The 13,561-nt window shown below is 40.9% G+C and overlaps 1 protein-coding gene across 3 annotated transcripts; it reads right to left on the bottom strand.

The window, feature by feature from the left end:
* Positions 1–1,915: 1,915 nt before the first annotated feature.
* Positions 1,916–7,615, bottom strand: atf5b (activating transcription factor 5b). 3 transcript variants are annotated; one of them, XM_069721472.1, is made up of 4 exons: positions 7,264–7,615; positions 6,406–6,627; positions 4,843–6,031; positions 1,916–4,054 (listed from the first exon to the last, which is right to left on the bottom strand). In XM_069721472.1, exons 2-4 carry the CDS (start codon positions 6,542–6,544, stop codon positions 3,868–3,870), a joined length of 1,515 nt encoding a protein of 504 aa, XP_069577573.1. In that variant the 5' UTR covers positions 6,545–6,627; positions 7,264–7,615; the 3' UTR covers positions 1,916–3,867. The 3 variants fall into 3 exon arrangements, with proteins under 3 accessions (XP_069577573.1, XP_069577575.1, XP_069577574.1); XM_069721474.1 differs by lacking the exons at positions 6,406–6,627; positions 7,264–7,615 and adding an exon at positions 6,325–6,361; XM_069721473.1 differs by lacking the exons at positions 6,406–6,627; positions 7,264–7,615 and adding an exon at positions 6,259–6,342.
* Positions 7,616–13,561: the final 5,946 nt, after the last annotated feature.

Genomic DNA, 13,561 nt, shown 5'->3' on the forward strand with positions numbered 1-13,561 from the left:
TATTGTTCAGGAATGATTTGAGGAAGAGGTAAAGGTGGCTTTGTGGGATCCATGGTGGTCTCTATTTGTTGCAGGTTGCAAACACTGAACACCCTTCGCCTCATCCTCCCCTTTGAAGCATGTAAGAGAATCTATGATGGTCGTGAAACTTACAAAATATGTGAAAGACCATCTCTCGCTCCAGAGTTTGGTTTGTCCCTTCATGGTGGGCGCCGTGGAAGAGGACCCGCTATCTATGTAGATATAAAGGACTCATTCTAAGGTAATGAAAACACGGGATGAATAAAAACACGATTATGAATATTTTATTCCGTCTCTGCTCATAGATCTGCCCGGACCTCCGGAGGTTCAGTGTGTAGCACAGGACACCTTCAGAGAACATGTGGAGTCGGTGCGTTTTCGGGTTAGAGCTGTGTTGGTTTCAGGAGGCAGAACCACACAATAATGTGGCCGAATGCTGTACGTAAAAAAATATATATAACTGCAAACTTGTATTACCACTCCAAATCCTGGTCTTGTACATTTCTACCTGATGTCATCACTCGGTCATAACAAGGAGGGAAAGAAAACACCCACAAGTATCTCACTTCTAGTGAACAAACTTGTCATGCAAATTGGGAGGAAAATGTACTTTAAGTTCAACTCCCTGCCTTTATCCAATCAATAGACTGTATGCTTTATAACGTACATCTGAAGCTTAGTGTGTATATGTACATCCACATATGGAGTAACTTCCACTTACTTTTTTAATGCTTCATTTCATATGTGGTCATAAAAAGATTCTACAGTGACAGAGTGTGTAAATAAGCACATGTACATGAATATTGAGGCACATCGCACTTTAGACTTTTTCGTCATTATTCAATTTGGCTAATTTCCATCAAACGTTCACCATCGATATCCCAAACATTCATATTATGCACTTTGACTTTTGATACTAAAATCACATATTGTTCTTCTGTACTGTTCACTTTTGCTTACAGGAGTGATTTGACCCCATGGTAATTGCTACATTTATTCAAGTGAAGGGTCTAAATGCTTATATTTATTTATTTATTTGCTCTCATGCTTCTTTTTGCTGCAGTGACACTTTGTGACCTGAGACCACACGGGTCTGGGATGTACAGTAGTGCGTTCTCACTGCTTTGTTACGCTGCAAGGTTGCTGTAGAAATCCCATTTTACAAAGCAGAGCAAGTCTTTTTCTGAGCTTGGAGGGACACCTGGTGGAGAAGCAGCTTTACAAACGGTGAATATTCCACTGGTGTCCACAAGAAATGGACTAACTTCACTTCACTCTGTATGAACAAAAATTTTTAATGCACTCAGTCACATTTGCACACCAGATACAGATTCATACACAATTAATATAGGAAAATAAAGTAGGGTCTCTCTTCTCATAGCCTGACGTGCTACTGGTCCTATAATATAACCCACATGTATATGTCACAATGTTTTTATTTCTTTCTTTATTTCATTTCTTTGTACTTCTCATTTCGTTGGCGCCCTGCCGATGTTAGCGTGAATCTAAACTCTTTGTGGATTTATTTTCTATCTTTTAGATCACAATTCAGCCCACATGGTAACATTTCATTTGTAAAACTAGATCATTCACAGACCTGAATAAGCAGCACAAAATGAATGGATGTATTTTTTTTTCTATTTTCTATTTGAGGCAGACAACCGCCCACCGCTGAGTCGGGTTCTGTTGGAGGTTTCATCCTGTTATAAGATATTATACTGTAAGTGCCCCTAAGATGTCTTGTGTTACGATTTTATGCTAAATAAATACAACATAATCAAACAGAATTAAATAAAGCATCACGTCTGACCCAGAAGTGTTTCAAAGTGTGATTATGAATCATCAGATCATGTTTTCCATCGCATCTGTATGTAACAAACAACAAACAGAAAGACTGAATCAATAGATTTAATGGCATTCTCTGTCAGCCCACTACTTTTTTATTCTGATAGTTCACTTGCATCTCTCTCCTCCTCCTGCAAGTATTGTGTGATATTGCCTCATGCACTTGAAAGGCCTACGACTGCTAGGAGAGATACCAAGAGATTTCACACACACACACACACACACACACACACACACACACACACACACATGCACACACACACACACACACACACACACACACACACACACACACACACACACACACACACACCCTCGGAGGGCTGGGAGATGAGATAGGCTACTTATGTTGTCTGTTGACTGCCGGAGCTTGATATGACTGCACTCAGCCCGGGGGATCAATCCTACCGCAGGAACAAAACACTCCGAAATTAGGAAAAAAAGTAACAAGAGATGTGCTTATTAGAGTCCCTCCAGACACTCCCATCGCTGTGTGGACAACACACAGCTCCTAAATGGAAAGAAAAAAACGGTTTTTTGGTTGTTTTTTTCTTACAGAATGGTCAGGTGTCAATCAAAGCCTGACTTCATGTGCTGCCGTCCAGCGGTGAATCCTGGGAAATAGCTTCCGACTGCATTGCAGCCAAAAAGAAGAGGGCCGGACCCCGTGGTTAAACGGGGGGCCGGGCAGAGACGAGATGGGAGGGGCCGAGGGGCTTTATTCTGCATCTCTCTATCTCCTAATCCCACCTTGTTCTTATTCTTGCTCGTGCGCTGGTCTGAGTGCAGCTCATGGCGACTGAGGCAGCCGTTCAAAATGAATGCACGATGAGGAGCATGCAGTGAAAAACAGTCCATAGGCAGAGATGAATGATACTACATAACTTGGTTTATTTGGCTGTAATTTACCTGATGCAGAATTTCCTGACATTTGACATCGATTATTAAAAGGACCTGAATTTCAGATACATCAAATTGATCAATTGAAAACAAAATTCCCATGAAGTCGTACCGTTACCCAACAACGATTTATTGTTGCGTCAACAGGTGATTGTTTGTTCGCAAAATACAGCCGAGAGAGAAGAGAAAGGAAAAAAGAGCCAGTGAATGTTTCTGTTTCTCAAGAGCAGAAAAACCAAAAACCTGAGCATGAGTCACACTGGCGGGGAGAAACTCAGAGAAAAGTTGCCAGCTGATGAGAAGAATAAAGTCAACTCAGTGAAATTGACGCGGTGGAGATCTTGAAGCCATGCAGTTAACAGAATATTGCCTTCAAATAACACTCGCACATGCTTTTCCAAAATCAAACATGCATTGGGTATTTCAGTGGGGTAAAGAGGTGTAAATACTCAACATTTTAGCAATACAAATTCTCTAAATGTTTCTCATAATGAATATTTGTAGAGCATGTTACACTTTTTCCAGCGATCCCTTTATTCAGTCGATTGTTTTTTTTTTTTTTAAGTAAATGATAAATGAACATTATTAAGTAAAAATAAAATATAAAATAAAATATATATTTAGGTATGGATCTGCCTCGATGCTGCTGATGTGTGTCACAAAAAACCACAAGCAAATTCAATCACTACTACTAATTCAAAGAGCATTTTGTAAACGATCAATCATTGCAAGCGCAAACTCAGTCATCACAAGGCTGTGAGTGCAGTTCAGATCACAGTGGTCACGGACAAGTTCAGCATCTCCTCTAGAAGCCACCTCACTAAGGCTTGTTATAGTTTTAGTCACCCATTTTGGAAACTTCTCCTTCTTTTCTTTGAGGGAAGGTGTCTGTTTGTTCAGTCATCCTCTGGGAACGATTACACATTTTTTTTTTTTTTTCTTTTTTAGAAAAAGAACTACCAAAATCATGCAACTACCATTTCATTTTGCATTGAGACAAAAAAACCAAAAGAAAAACCAGTTGGGGCTCTTTGACTTGATGTTTTTCCTCTCTGGTGCTGGTTGGGGAGGTTTTTGGAGGTGAGGTCGGCGTTGGGCGTTTTAGGCACTGCCATCCTGTTTGAGCCGCTGACTGCGAGCCTTGTAGACCTCGATCAGTAAATCTTTGACGTACTGGATTTCTCGCTCCACCGACTCCGCCTTGTCACGAAGCTCCCGGTTCTGCCCCTCGAGGCCGTGCAGCTCCTCCTCCAGAGAGTCCAGCTCCGCCCTCTTACGCAGCCTGTACCTGCAAGCAGGGGGGTGGGGGGGGGGAGACACATAGGCTTTGGTGGGTTTTACAGGTTTTCGCTGCCTTGCAACTTTAATAATGAGTCAAGTGAAGCGTGACCTTTGAGCCGCATCGGCCGGATTACTCGCACACTTCAAACATCCCTCCCCCGAGAGAACGTGACGTGCTGTTTATTTCACCGCCGGTACGCTTCTATTTCTGCCACTTTTAACTTCTACTTCTCCCCTTCTGACATGATAAAAGACTTTTCTCTGTGTGCATCTCATTTTAGACTGATGTGAATATAAATGACACACACACACACACACACACACACACACACACACACACACACACACACACACACACACACACACACACACACACACACACACAATCAGACCAAGCAGACATATAGAATGAGTTAGGTGGGGCTGAATTTGGCAGGCAGTGAGGGACTTTCCACATCCCTCCTCCACTCTAAGGGACATTTAAAGCTCCGTGGTGCTTCAACACTCCCGCCATGATGAAGTTGTAAATCCAAACAAGAACTACTCACATATCCTCAACTAATGGGTGCACGATAAACAGGACAATGATCCCTAATAAACCAATGCAACTTTTGCAAATATGGTTGAAAATCTTCTTTTTTTTTTTTTTTTTTCATTTTCGTTCTTATTGTCATTACCAGGTTTTCCATTTACGCCGCAGCAGTTTTTAAGATGTTTGTGAAGGTGGAAGGGTGTTTTTACGAGCAGTGAACAGAAGTGAGGAGTGAAATAAAGAGGAATGATCGGTTGTTTTACCTGTGAGCAGCAGTTTTGTTCTGGTCTCTCTTCTTCTGCTTCCTCTCTCCAGTGTTGCCGTCCAGAGAACCGGCGCCCATCACCAGAGCTGGTTTGACGGAGCAGGGCTCGTCCTTTAGCCTCTGGGTGGGGCGGTGGATGGGGGCACCCAGCAGTGGCCCCTCACCCTCCCCTCTGGACAGACATTCATAGCTTTGGTCTGCAAGGCATTCTGGATAGAGGTAGTGGCCATGTTGGGGCTCTACAGCCTGTGCTTGTGACGGCTGATCTAGGTCACCTATAAAGCTATGGTAAGGCTCTGTGCTGGCCATGGACTGGTGAAAGTAGCCGTCACCGGCCACCATTGTCTCTTGGGGAATACTTCCAGAAAGTCCTCCATCTTTGCTGCAGTGCAAGACCTCGAGCCCCGTGCTGTCGTAACTTACATTGACCTTCACGTTGTGCATCAACTGTCCCTCTCGCTTGTGGTGGCCGTCGTACGAGCCACCCAGACAAAAACCTCGAGCAATCTCTTCGCTGCAAAACATTCCCTCCGAAAAACAATAACTCTCCTCTTCCTTCAACGATAAAGCACATTCTCTCACCTTCTTGACGGTACCGAGGCTATTCTTGCTCACTGTCTTCAGTGTGGAGTAGTGGTTCACAGACAACTCTGTGCTTCCTGAGTAACATCCCCTGGAGCCCCACGTATCAAGTCCAACTTCGTCCCCGACTTTCACCGCCTCACTGATGATTCTTCGCCCGTTGTTGTGGTGGTAGCGGTGATGGTAGTTGTACGGAGCGGGTCGCGCTATTTTGGTTCTGCTGATGGGACCGCCACAGAAGCTGGCCAAGTCCAGTTCCCCTGTTGCCAAGGTAACAACCACAGGGCTGGTTTCTGATTGGCTGGTCCCATATGAGCCATAGGGTAACTGATAATAAGACTGGGAGCCCATGGCTTGGGCGCCCTTGTCACATTTTGAAGATTTCTCCAACTTGTTTGTCGTGGATGTGGACTCGGAGCGGAAGTAGTCCTCCAGCTGAGCCAGCTCCTCCTGCAGTAGAGAGGTCATGACCTCCAGATCCGAGGGCACCTTGACATCTTGTTCTAACGGCGAGGGGGGAAGAGAGGAGCTCGGAGAAGACTCGGTCGTCGACACAAATGAAGACAAATCAACTTTTTCCGTCATCCAATCAGAGTGACCATCACCTGTAAAAAACAAAAATCAAAATTAGATTCATAATAATGCATCATGTAATCAGTTCAACAATCCATTTTTTTTCCGATGTTTGTAAAAAAAATAGCTGAAATAAAAACTACAAATTCAGAAAAAAATGTCTTGAACAAGGCAAGGTTGAGAGCATAAATGTAAAAAAAAAAAGAAGCTTCAAATAAATTCAAGCAAGACATCCGAAATATCCAAGTGAACAACTAACCGATCATCTGAAAATGATTGAACAGCATCGTCTGCATTCGATAAATATCCACTTAGCTGTACTCACTGTACGACATTAGCCCCGTGCTGCACTGCGGCTCCGACCTCGGGATGTGGAAAAATAAAAAAGCGTCTTGGCAAAACTCACCAATTAAGTGCTGCCTCTCCACTGGCTCCGCCCCCGTCCTGGGCCGTGATTGGCTGTGGCTAGCCTGTCGGAGATGGGGAGCGCCGTGCTCGCCTGTGGAAATGGGAGGAATTTTCCTGCGAAGGATCGATGCCGCCATTGTGTCTTCTGCTTCGATCGAATTGTTCAAAAGCACAAACCGTGCACCCGGTAGACGCAAGAGTTGTCGAAACACCGAAAGAACTGTGGAGAAAAAAATGAAAAATAAATGACCGTCACAAGTTTGAAATTGGTCTGTAAATCTCCTAATTTAACCTTTAAAGCACTTAATAATTCCCCCTAATAACGAAAATGTTTACAATTATCAATATTTAAAAACCCAAATACAAAATAAATGTATTTGAAAGGTTAACTTAACCCGTTGAAATGAACTATTTTAATGAACGAAATTTTCTATTCAGCTGTCACTTTAAACTCTAAATTTATGTCACAATTTGTGACCTTGTATTAAAAAATTATATAATAATAATAAATTTAAGATTTAAAAATTGATAAAAGACCTTTATATAAAAAATAAATGCAGACTTTTATAGCAGGCATTTAACAGAGTGCAAGTTGAAGAAACATTTGTTCCACACTTATAAATGTATCAAGTCACCAAAAAAAAAAATCAAATTAATGAAATACTTTAACACTCCAAAAACTAACTTTAATGTGGTTACTCTAAACAGCAATAATCGCACAAATCCGTCCCATAAATGTTTTAAATGAAAGACTGAATCCAGCGCACAGTTTAAAGGTGTTTAAATGTGTTTGTTGGCTGAAAGCAGATGTTCCTGTCTGAACTTTCCTCCAAAGGCAGAAAGCACTTGTACTCACCCCATAGTTTCTGGATAGTCTTGTAAAGTGCGTTGCACCAGCAAAGCACACGAAGCTTTATGTTGAAGAGGAAGGCAGTCACCCCGCTTAAAAAGCCATATTTTCCCTTTTGGAAATCAGGGACTCTTCATGAAGTGCTATTTCGACGAACAGACTTGCAGAGAGAAAGTTTTTAAATCCGCTACTTCTCCAACTCCTAATGCCCGGACCTGATCACACCAGACGGGATTAATGCGCAGTTTACAGAGTTCACCCGGCCGTTACGTCATGAGGCTGGGGACTTTCCCATTATCCAGAGAGCACAGCGTGTGTGTGTGTGTGTGTGTGTGTGTGTGTGTGTGTGTGTGTGTGTGTGTGTGTGTGTGTGTGTGTGTGTGTGTGTGTGTGTGTGTGTGTGTGTGTGTGTGTGTGTGTGTGTAACCAGCACACACTCATCTGACAGGTCCTCTTATACTCTTATCGTATTTGATGGTTTTACTTTTGACTCAATGAAATTAATTTACTTGAAACAAAAATGTTGTTACTTGTAGCAGCTATGCTTTCATTAGATGCCATAAATTTTTTTTTAAAAAACCAAAACATTAAAATAACTTTACTAATAAGAAAAAAAGGTAAATCATGACTATTTATCCGGCTTGGAATATATCTGCGACAGGCAAACATGAAGTCTGCCTCCTAACACACAACAGTCTGTAAAGTCTTTAAACGCACCGCTTAACTCGTCCGCTCCGCGTTGAAACAATAAAACTGCACGTTAAAAACAACATGAAAACCTGAAAAACACTTCTAAACAGAGGCAGCGTGGAGGAATTGGAAATATGTTCGGCAGACGGTACAGTAGGGACTATTTTTCGGTGCGCCGCAGCGGAAGGACATCACGTTGCAGTTCGAAGGTGTAACTTTAGTTGCAGCCCTGTTGCATCAGATCCGCAGGGGATTCGCTGAACGCTGTAACAATGTGGCCGCACCATTGGTTATCTGGGGGAACTTTTCTATTTCTATTGGCCCGCCATCGGTCTAACACTGATTGCTCATCATTACGCATCAGCACCAACCTGGGACCAGAGTACTGTGGGTCAGCACCAGTTGATGGTGTGGTGAAAAGGAGCTCTGACGTCCTGCTGGGATCATAATCTGACAAACAGGCTCATTTCAGACTTCAGTTTCAAATAAGATATGTCTCTTTACTGTGTTAACGTCTCCCCCATCCGTTTGTAATAATGCTGTGGACATGTGTCCTCTTGTGTGACTTTACTTTGCAAAAGATTTAGTTACAAAATAGAAAGTCCCTTGCCAAAGTGGCAAACTTATAAATTTAAGAAATTCACAACTTACCTAAACACTTTTTCTCTTCTCTTCCATAATTTTGGTCGTAAATATCCCACATCATAAGCTGTATTACAAGTAATATTCATTTTTGTTTCGATTTGTCAGCTCCAATTGGATTTTAAAGCAATTTTATGAAATAATGAATACATTTTAACTAGATATAGAGGTGGAGATATATCACTGAGCATGTAGTTTAGAAAACTGAAGCATGTGGCTGTTTGCTAAAAAGGTTTAATAAAGTTTCTCAGATACGTATTGCATAAAAAATAAGTTGATTTCATTTTAAGTTGTGGACATTTTTCCACTTTATTCGATCCATCTTAAATACCTGGGAGCACATTTATATTGTCCTGCATGTGTGTGTTTTTTGTTGTTGTTTTTGTTTGGTTTTTAGGGGGGGGGGGTGTTGAAGAAACTGCAAACACAAGGAGAACATTCACAACCGACACAGAATGACCTCACAGACACATTTTAAACACTCAGTCTGAACTCACCGCTTACACATCACAAGTGATACAAGTATTTGCAGAGGTTACAAACATCCTCCGGCGTTCAGGGATGGGAAAAAAAACCCTGTTAACTGTGATGGGGAAATATGTTGTTTCGTTTTTTTTGTATCTCAGTAAGATTCATTCCCAACAAAAACTCAGTCGACGATTCTCAGCGCTGTCAAACATCAGTTCCATGTTCCAGTTCCTTTTTCCACGTCAAGAGACTAATACATGGTTTCATCCATTTTGAAAAGGCCAAAAAACAAGATCGAGGATTAGAATTTGTCTTTATCTTTCATTTACAAAACAGTGTTGGGAGCGTTTGAGGTGTTACAGAGCAGGACATGAGAGACATTAAAACCACAATCCTGGCAGCACATTTGGACATAATTACCCCTCTCTGACAGCAGTAGACCTCTGGTACGTCGCAGTATCAGCCGCTTCATGAGCATCAGTATTCAGATGAATCCAAACGTTGATCAGATTGCGGCAGAGATGTGGCTGATGAGCTGCAGGGGCACATAAAGCAGCATCAGAGTTTGACTGGCAGCAATTGTAACTCGAATGAGACACTGCTCGGTCAGCAAAGTTTAAAACTATACATGCAGCTATTTCAATACGTATTCTGTCAATTTCAAAAAAAAAAAAATAACACACCATATCCAACCTGCTGTATATTTTAATAGTGCACTGATCTGTAAAGTCAGCAGGATGATCAGAATCACATTAACAACAGGGTGACACTTTGACCCCGTTGGCATTTAAGCCATACATAAACATAACAATGTGCTCAACTACACTACAATAAAAACCTATATTGTAGTTGTGTGTTTATTTATGTATTTAATGACATCCATAAATGGAGGCTGCTGCAATACCAGATCATGATCACATCGTTTCGGTGGAGTTAACACAGCTCGTCCATTCGACTCCAGCTGAAGTTTTAGAGGCTCGTGTCCAGGTTTAATGTCCGTCTGTCTGCCTGTCTGTTTGCCCGTCTGTCTGTCTGTGTCCAGTCATTCACAAGGATGAGACAGATGTTGTTGAAGCCTGTGTGTTTGTCTTCCTTTCACAGACAAGTGGAGAATTGAATCCCTGTTTTGACTTGTCTTCAGCATGTTTTGGTAATGCAGCAATAACCCATTCTAAGTGTTACCTTCGATATTTTGTCACCAGTGAAATACACTGGAACAGTAAAATGTGTTGTTTGATTTATTCCCTTATAATTTTGGTGAAATAGATTATATTTAATGTGATAATCTCTAAATCAAAATAGTATAATTAGTTAAATTACAAAAAAAGACCTTACTCATGTTAACAAAAGATTTGAAGTGGCAATAAAGATTTGTTCTATATTATTTTGTCGATTTAATGTAAAATAGTTCATTCATACAACTCAAGCTCCTGAGAAGACATTACTAATGTGAACTAATTTTTGTTTTATGGGGTTAATTTAAACTTGATATAGCCACTGCATCCAATTGAGGTTTTACAGTATGATAATACAACTCGACCGGTTTAGTTTCACCTTTTGTAAAAACTAAAAAGGTTCAAGGCAACAGGTTTCAATGCAGTTTTCTAGTAAAGCAAAAAAGTGCAGCAAAACACAACAGCTGTAATAATATAAAGTGTGTCTTCATAGGAGGAAAAGAAAGCCCTTCAAATATCCTATACAGCTACATTAGAGTAGGTTATTTATTATTTGTATTTGTACAATTGCAACAAAATTATAATTAATTCATCAAAGAATCTGAGTGTGCCTCATATGTAATTTGTGTAGACTATCAAATCACACACAAACAAAATATGTTGCACCTGCTACTTCACACTCTGACGTCTTTATGAGTCTCATCACTGTCGCAACAACATCATTATTACTTAACAGGCGCCTCCAAACAGGATCCTATTTTAATCATGAGGCACAATGAACCATAAAGAAAACAATAAATCTATTATAACTGCCAACATATTGAAATGTAAATAAATGACACGTGGATGTTGTTTTCCAATAACAGCTGACTGTTACTTTCCGTTGGATCGACCTGAAGTCCTGAACTTTGTGATATGGTGTGATGCTGAAGCATCAAGTTTCAAAATGCGTGGGCGAGAGTGCGTTTCTGTCTAAAATGTTGTTTTAAAACATCCTGTCGTGTGATAATGATCAGTTTGTCTGTCATCAGACATATTAAATGATCTCTCTTCCTGGCTGTCACTCTGTTTGTGTTTCTCGTGCCGGACCTGCGTGCTGCTAGTGTGACATGACGGCCGGTGTGACAGGTAGGACGCGGGGAGGTCGGACAGGCAGGCTGACACCCAGCGTGTCCCGCTGCCCTCATTAGTAAAACCAGGACGTCTCTGTGCATGGCTCCCCGGCTGGAGCTCCTCTGCCTATCCTCTGCTTCCCCGACAAACCAAAAGCTGATTGAAGCAGCCAGGTCTTCCTGTTGCTATAGTAATAGGCAACACTGGCTCACCCCTCTCAAAAACATGTTTTTGGCACCCCTGTAGCCGTGGGTTTTTAACGGCCTCCCCCTCAGAGCTCTTGCACCCACATTGTTTACAATCTTGCTATTTTTTGCAGACAGTGCAGTTTGTTATTATGCATGATGCACCTCTTTAGTCGCGCATGAATTTGTAATCATCCTTGGGTCGCGGAGATCAGGAGAAGTTGTGGTGATATGTGCAATGCCCCTGCAAGGACTTTAAATTTCATCTGTTCTACGACCTCGAACAAAATGAAGTATTGAGGTCACTTATTGAAAACACAAACAGCAAAATCTAAAGATTTAAAGGACGGTTTCACAAAGAAAGATTATTTTTAAAATGGGTCACATTTCAAATTCTAAGTAAAGATTTCTCTATTTTATTTTTTACACAATATTGAAGATTATTGTACATTTAAAGAAATAAAATAGAGATGTTTTGTAATTGAAAATATTTAAAATCTCTTTGATCTTAACACAAATATACCATTATTTAGTCTGATATTAACATCTCACACTGTACACTGTATATACTGTGTTCAGTCCTCTCTATTTCAGCCCCGTGTGCAATAGTAAAACCACAATGAATTCTTAACTTGCAGGCTTTTTGTGTATTGCGGCAAAACGATTGCCTGCTCTTTGTGGAGTATTGCCCTCCATCTGTCCGTTTGTACTGTACAGCCATACAGGAGCCTTCTCCAGCAGTGCATCGTGGGATGGGAAGAGCCTCCTTCAAAGACACAGGCGGCCATGCACTCCGCTACTATGGCACATTGGTATCAGTTACACCATAATTTCATCACCAGCAGCTCCCTGTGAATCCTGCTTACATTAACTTTTTACAGGGATTGGCAACACAGAGGCAGAGATGCATGGCAGTGCCAGGACTTGAACCCATTTAGATTTTGCCTCCTATTCAATAGTTGGTCTCAATGTATTGTTATTTGTTGATGAAGTGCTGTATTTGTATGAACAAATGGTCTGAATTGTGAAGAATCCCTGCAGTTACAGTAGGATTACATCGAGAGAAAAGGCGAGGGGGATTAAAAAAACAAGAGGATGGGGAGACTTCAAAGTGGCAAAGTGTGCAGGGCTGTGTTTGAATGATGGCTGGTGTATTGTTTTGATAAGTGTTCCCTGAGGAGAACATGCAAGGCAGCGTGTCACTTTCTCCTCTCATCTCCGCGATAGGGAGCTGGGCACCGAGGGAACGTCAAAAAAAAAAACAGCCACAATTACAGCGTTCATGCAGCAATGCTGCAGCACGGTGGATTCACACACACTCACGAGTGTGAGTGCAAACACACAAAGAGCACAAATGCAAATGAATTAATTTGCTTCAAACATGAACCTAAATTAACATGTTAGGCCCTGAGATGGTGATGATAATACTGGTGCACATGGGACTGAGGAAGAATATCAAATGTAGACAATTTAATCCAAGCCCCCTGACACACACTCCTGGTTATTAGCAGTTACTGTGAGTGCTTGTTAGGAGACAAAACAATGTCAAATACTCTGCAAATTTCCATATTTGTTTACTGGGAGTTTGAAACTTTAATTAATTTTACATTCCCTCTGCCTACAAATGCAAATTACAGAAGCAGCATGAATAAACATGAATGAATTAACCCATTAGTTTGGCCATGAATATGTTTTAGATGATGAAATGATGATTACTGTTGGTGTCATTAGGAAATCTGTTTTATTATTACGTGGGGTCTTATTTCACAGTTTTGTAGATTTAAAGATTGTCAGTATAATTTTAAGGAAACACTACAAATCATATTTGAGGCCTTTTGGAGTTATTTATCAATATTTCTTTAAAATACAACCTCAGTGTATTTTTGAATGTGAATCATTTCTTTTTTTTAATAAAAGAAAGAATAAGAAAATAAGGAAAATAAATGTTGGTATCTGTATAAAATAGTGTTTATTTTTCGGACTTCTCTTTTTGGGGTTTTTGCTTTTTTTAATGAAATGCAGTTTTATCTC

This window comes from Brachyistius frenatus, unplaced genomic scaffold (assembly GCF_029030835.1).
Source record: "Brachyistius frenatus isolate BFR_SWC_R1_liver_20210118 unplaced genomic scaffold, ASM2903083v1 Contig_265, whole genome shotgun sequence".
Taxonomy (NCBI): Eukaryota; Metazoa; Chordata; class Actinopteri; family Embiotocidae; genus Brachyistius; species Brachyistius frenatus.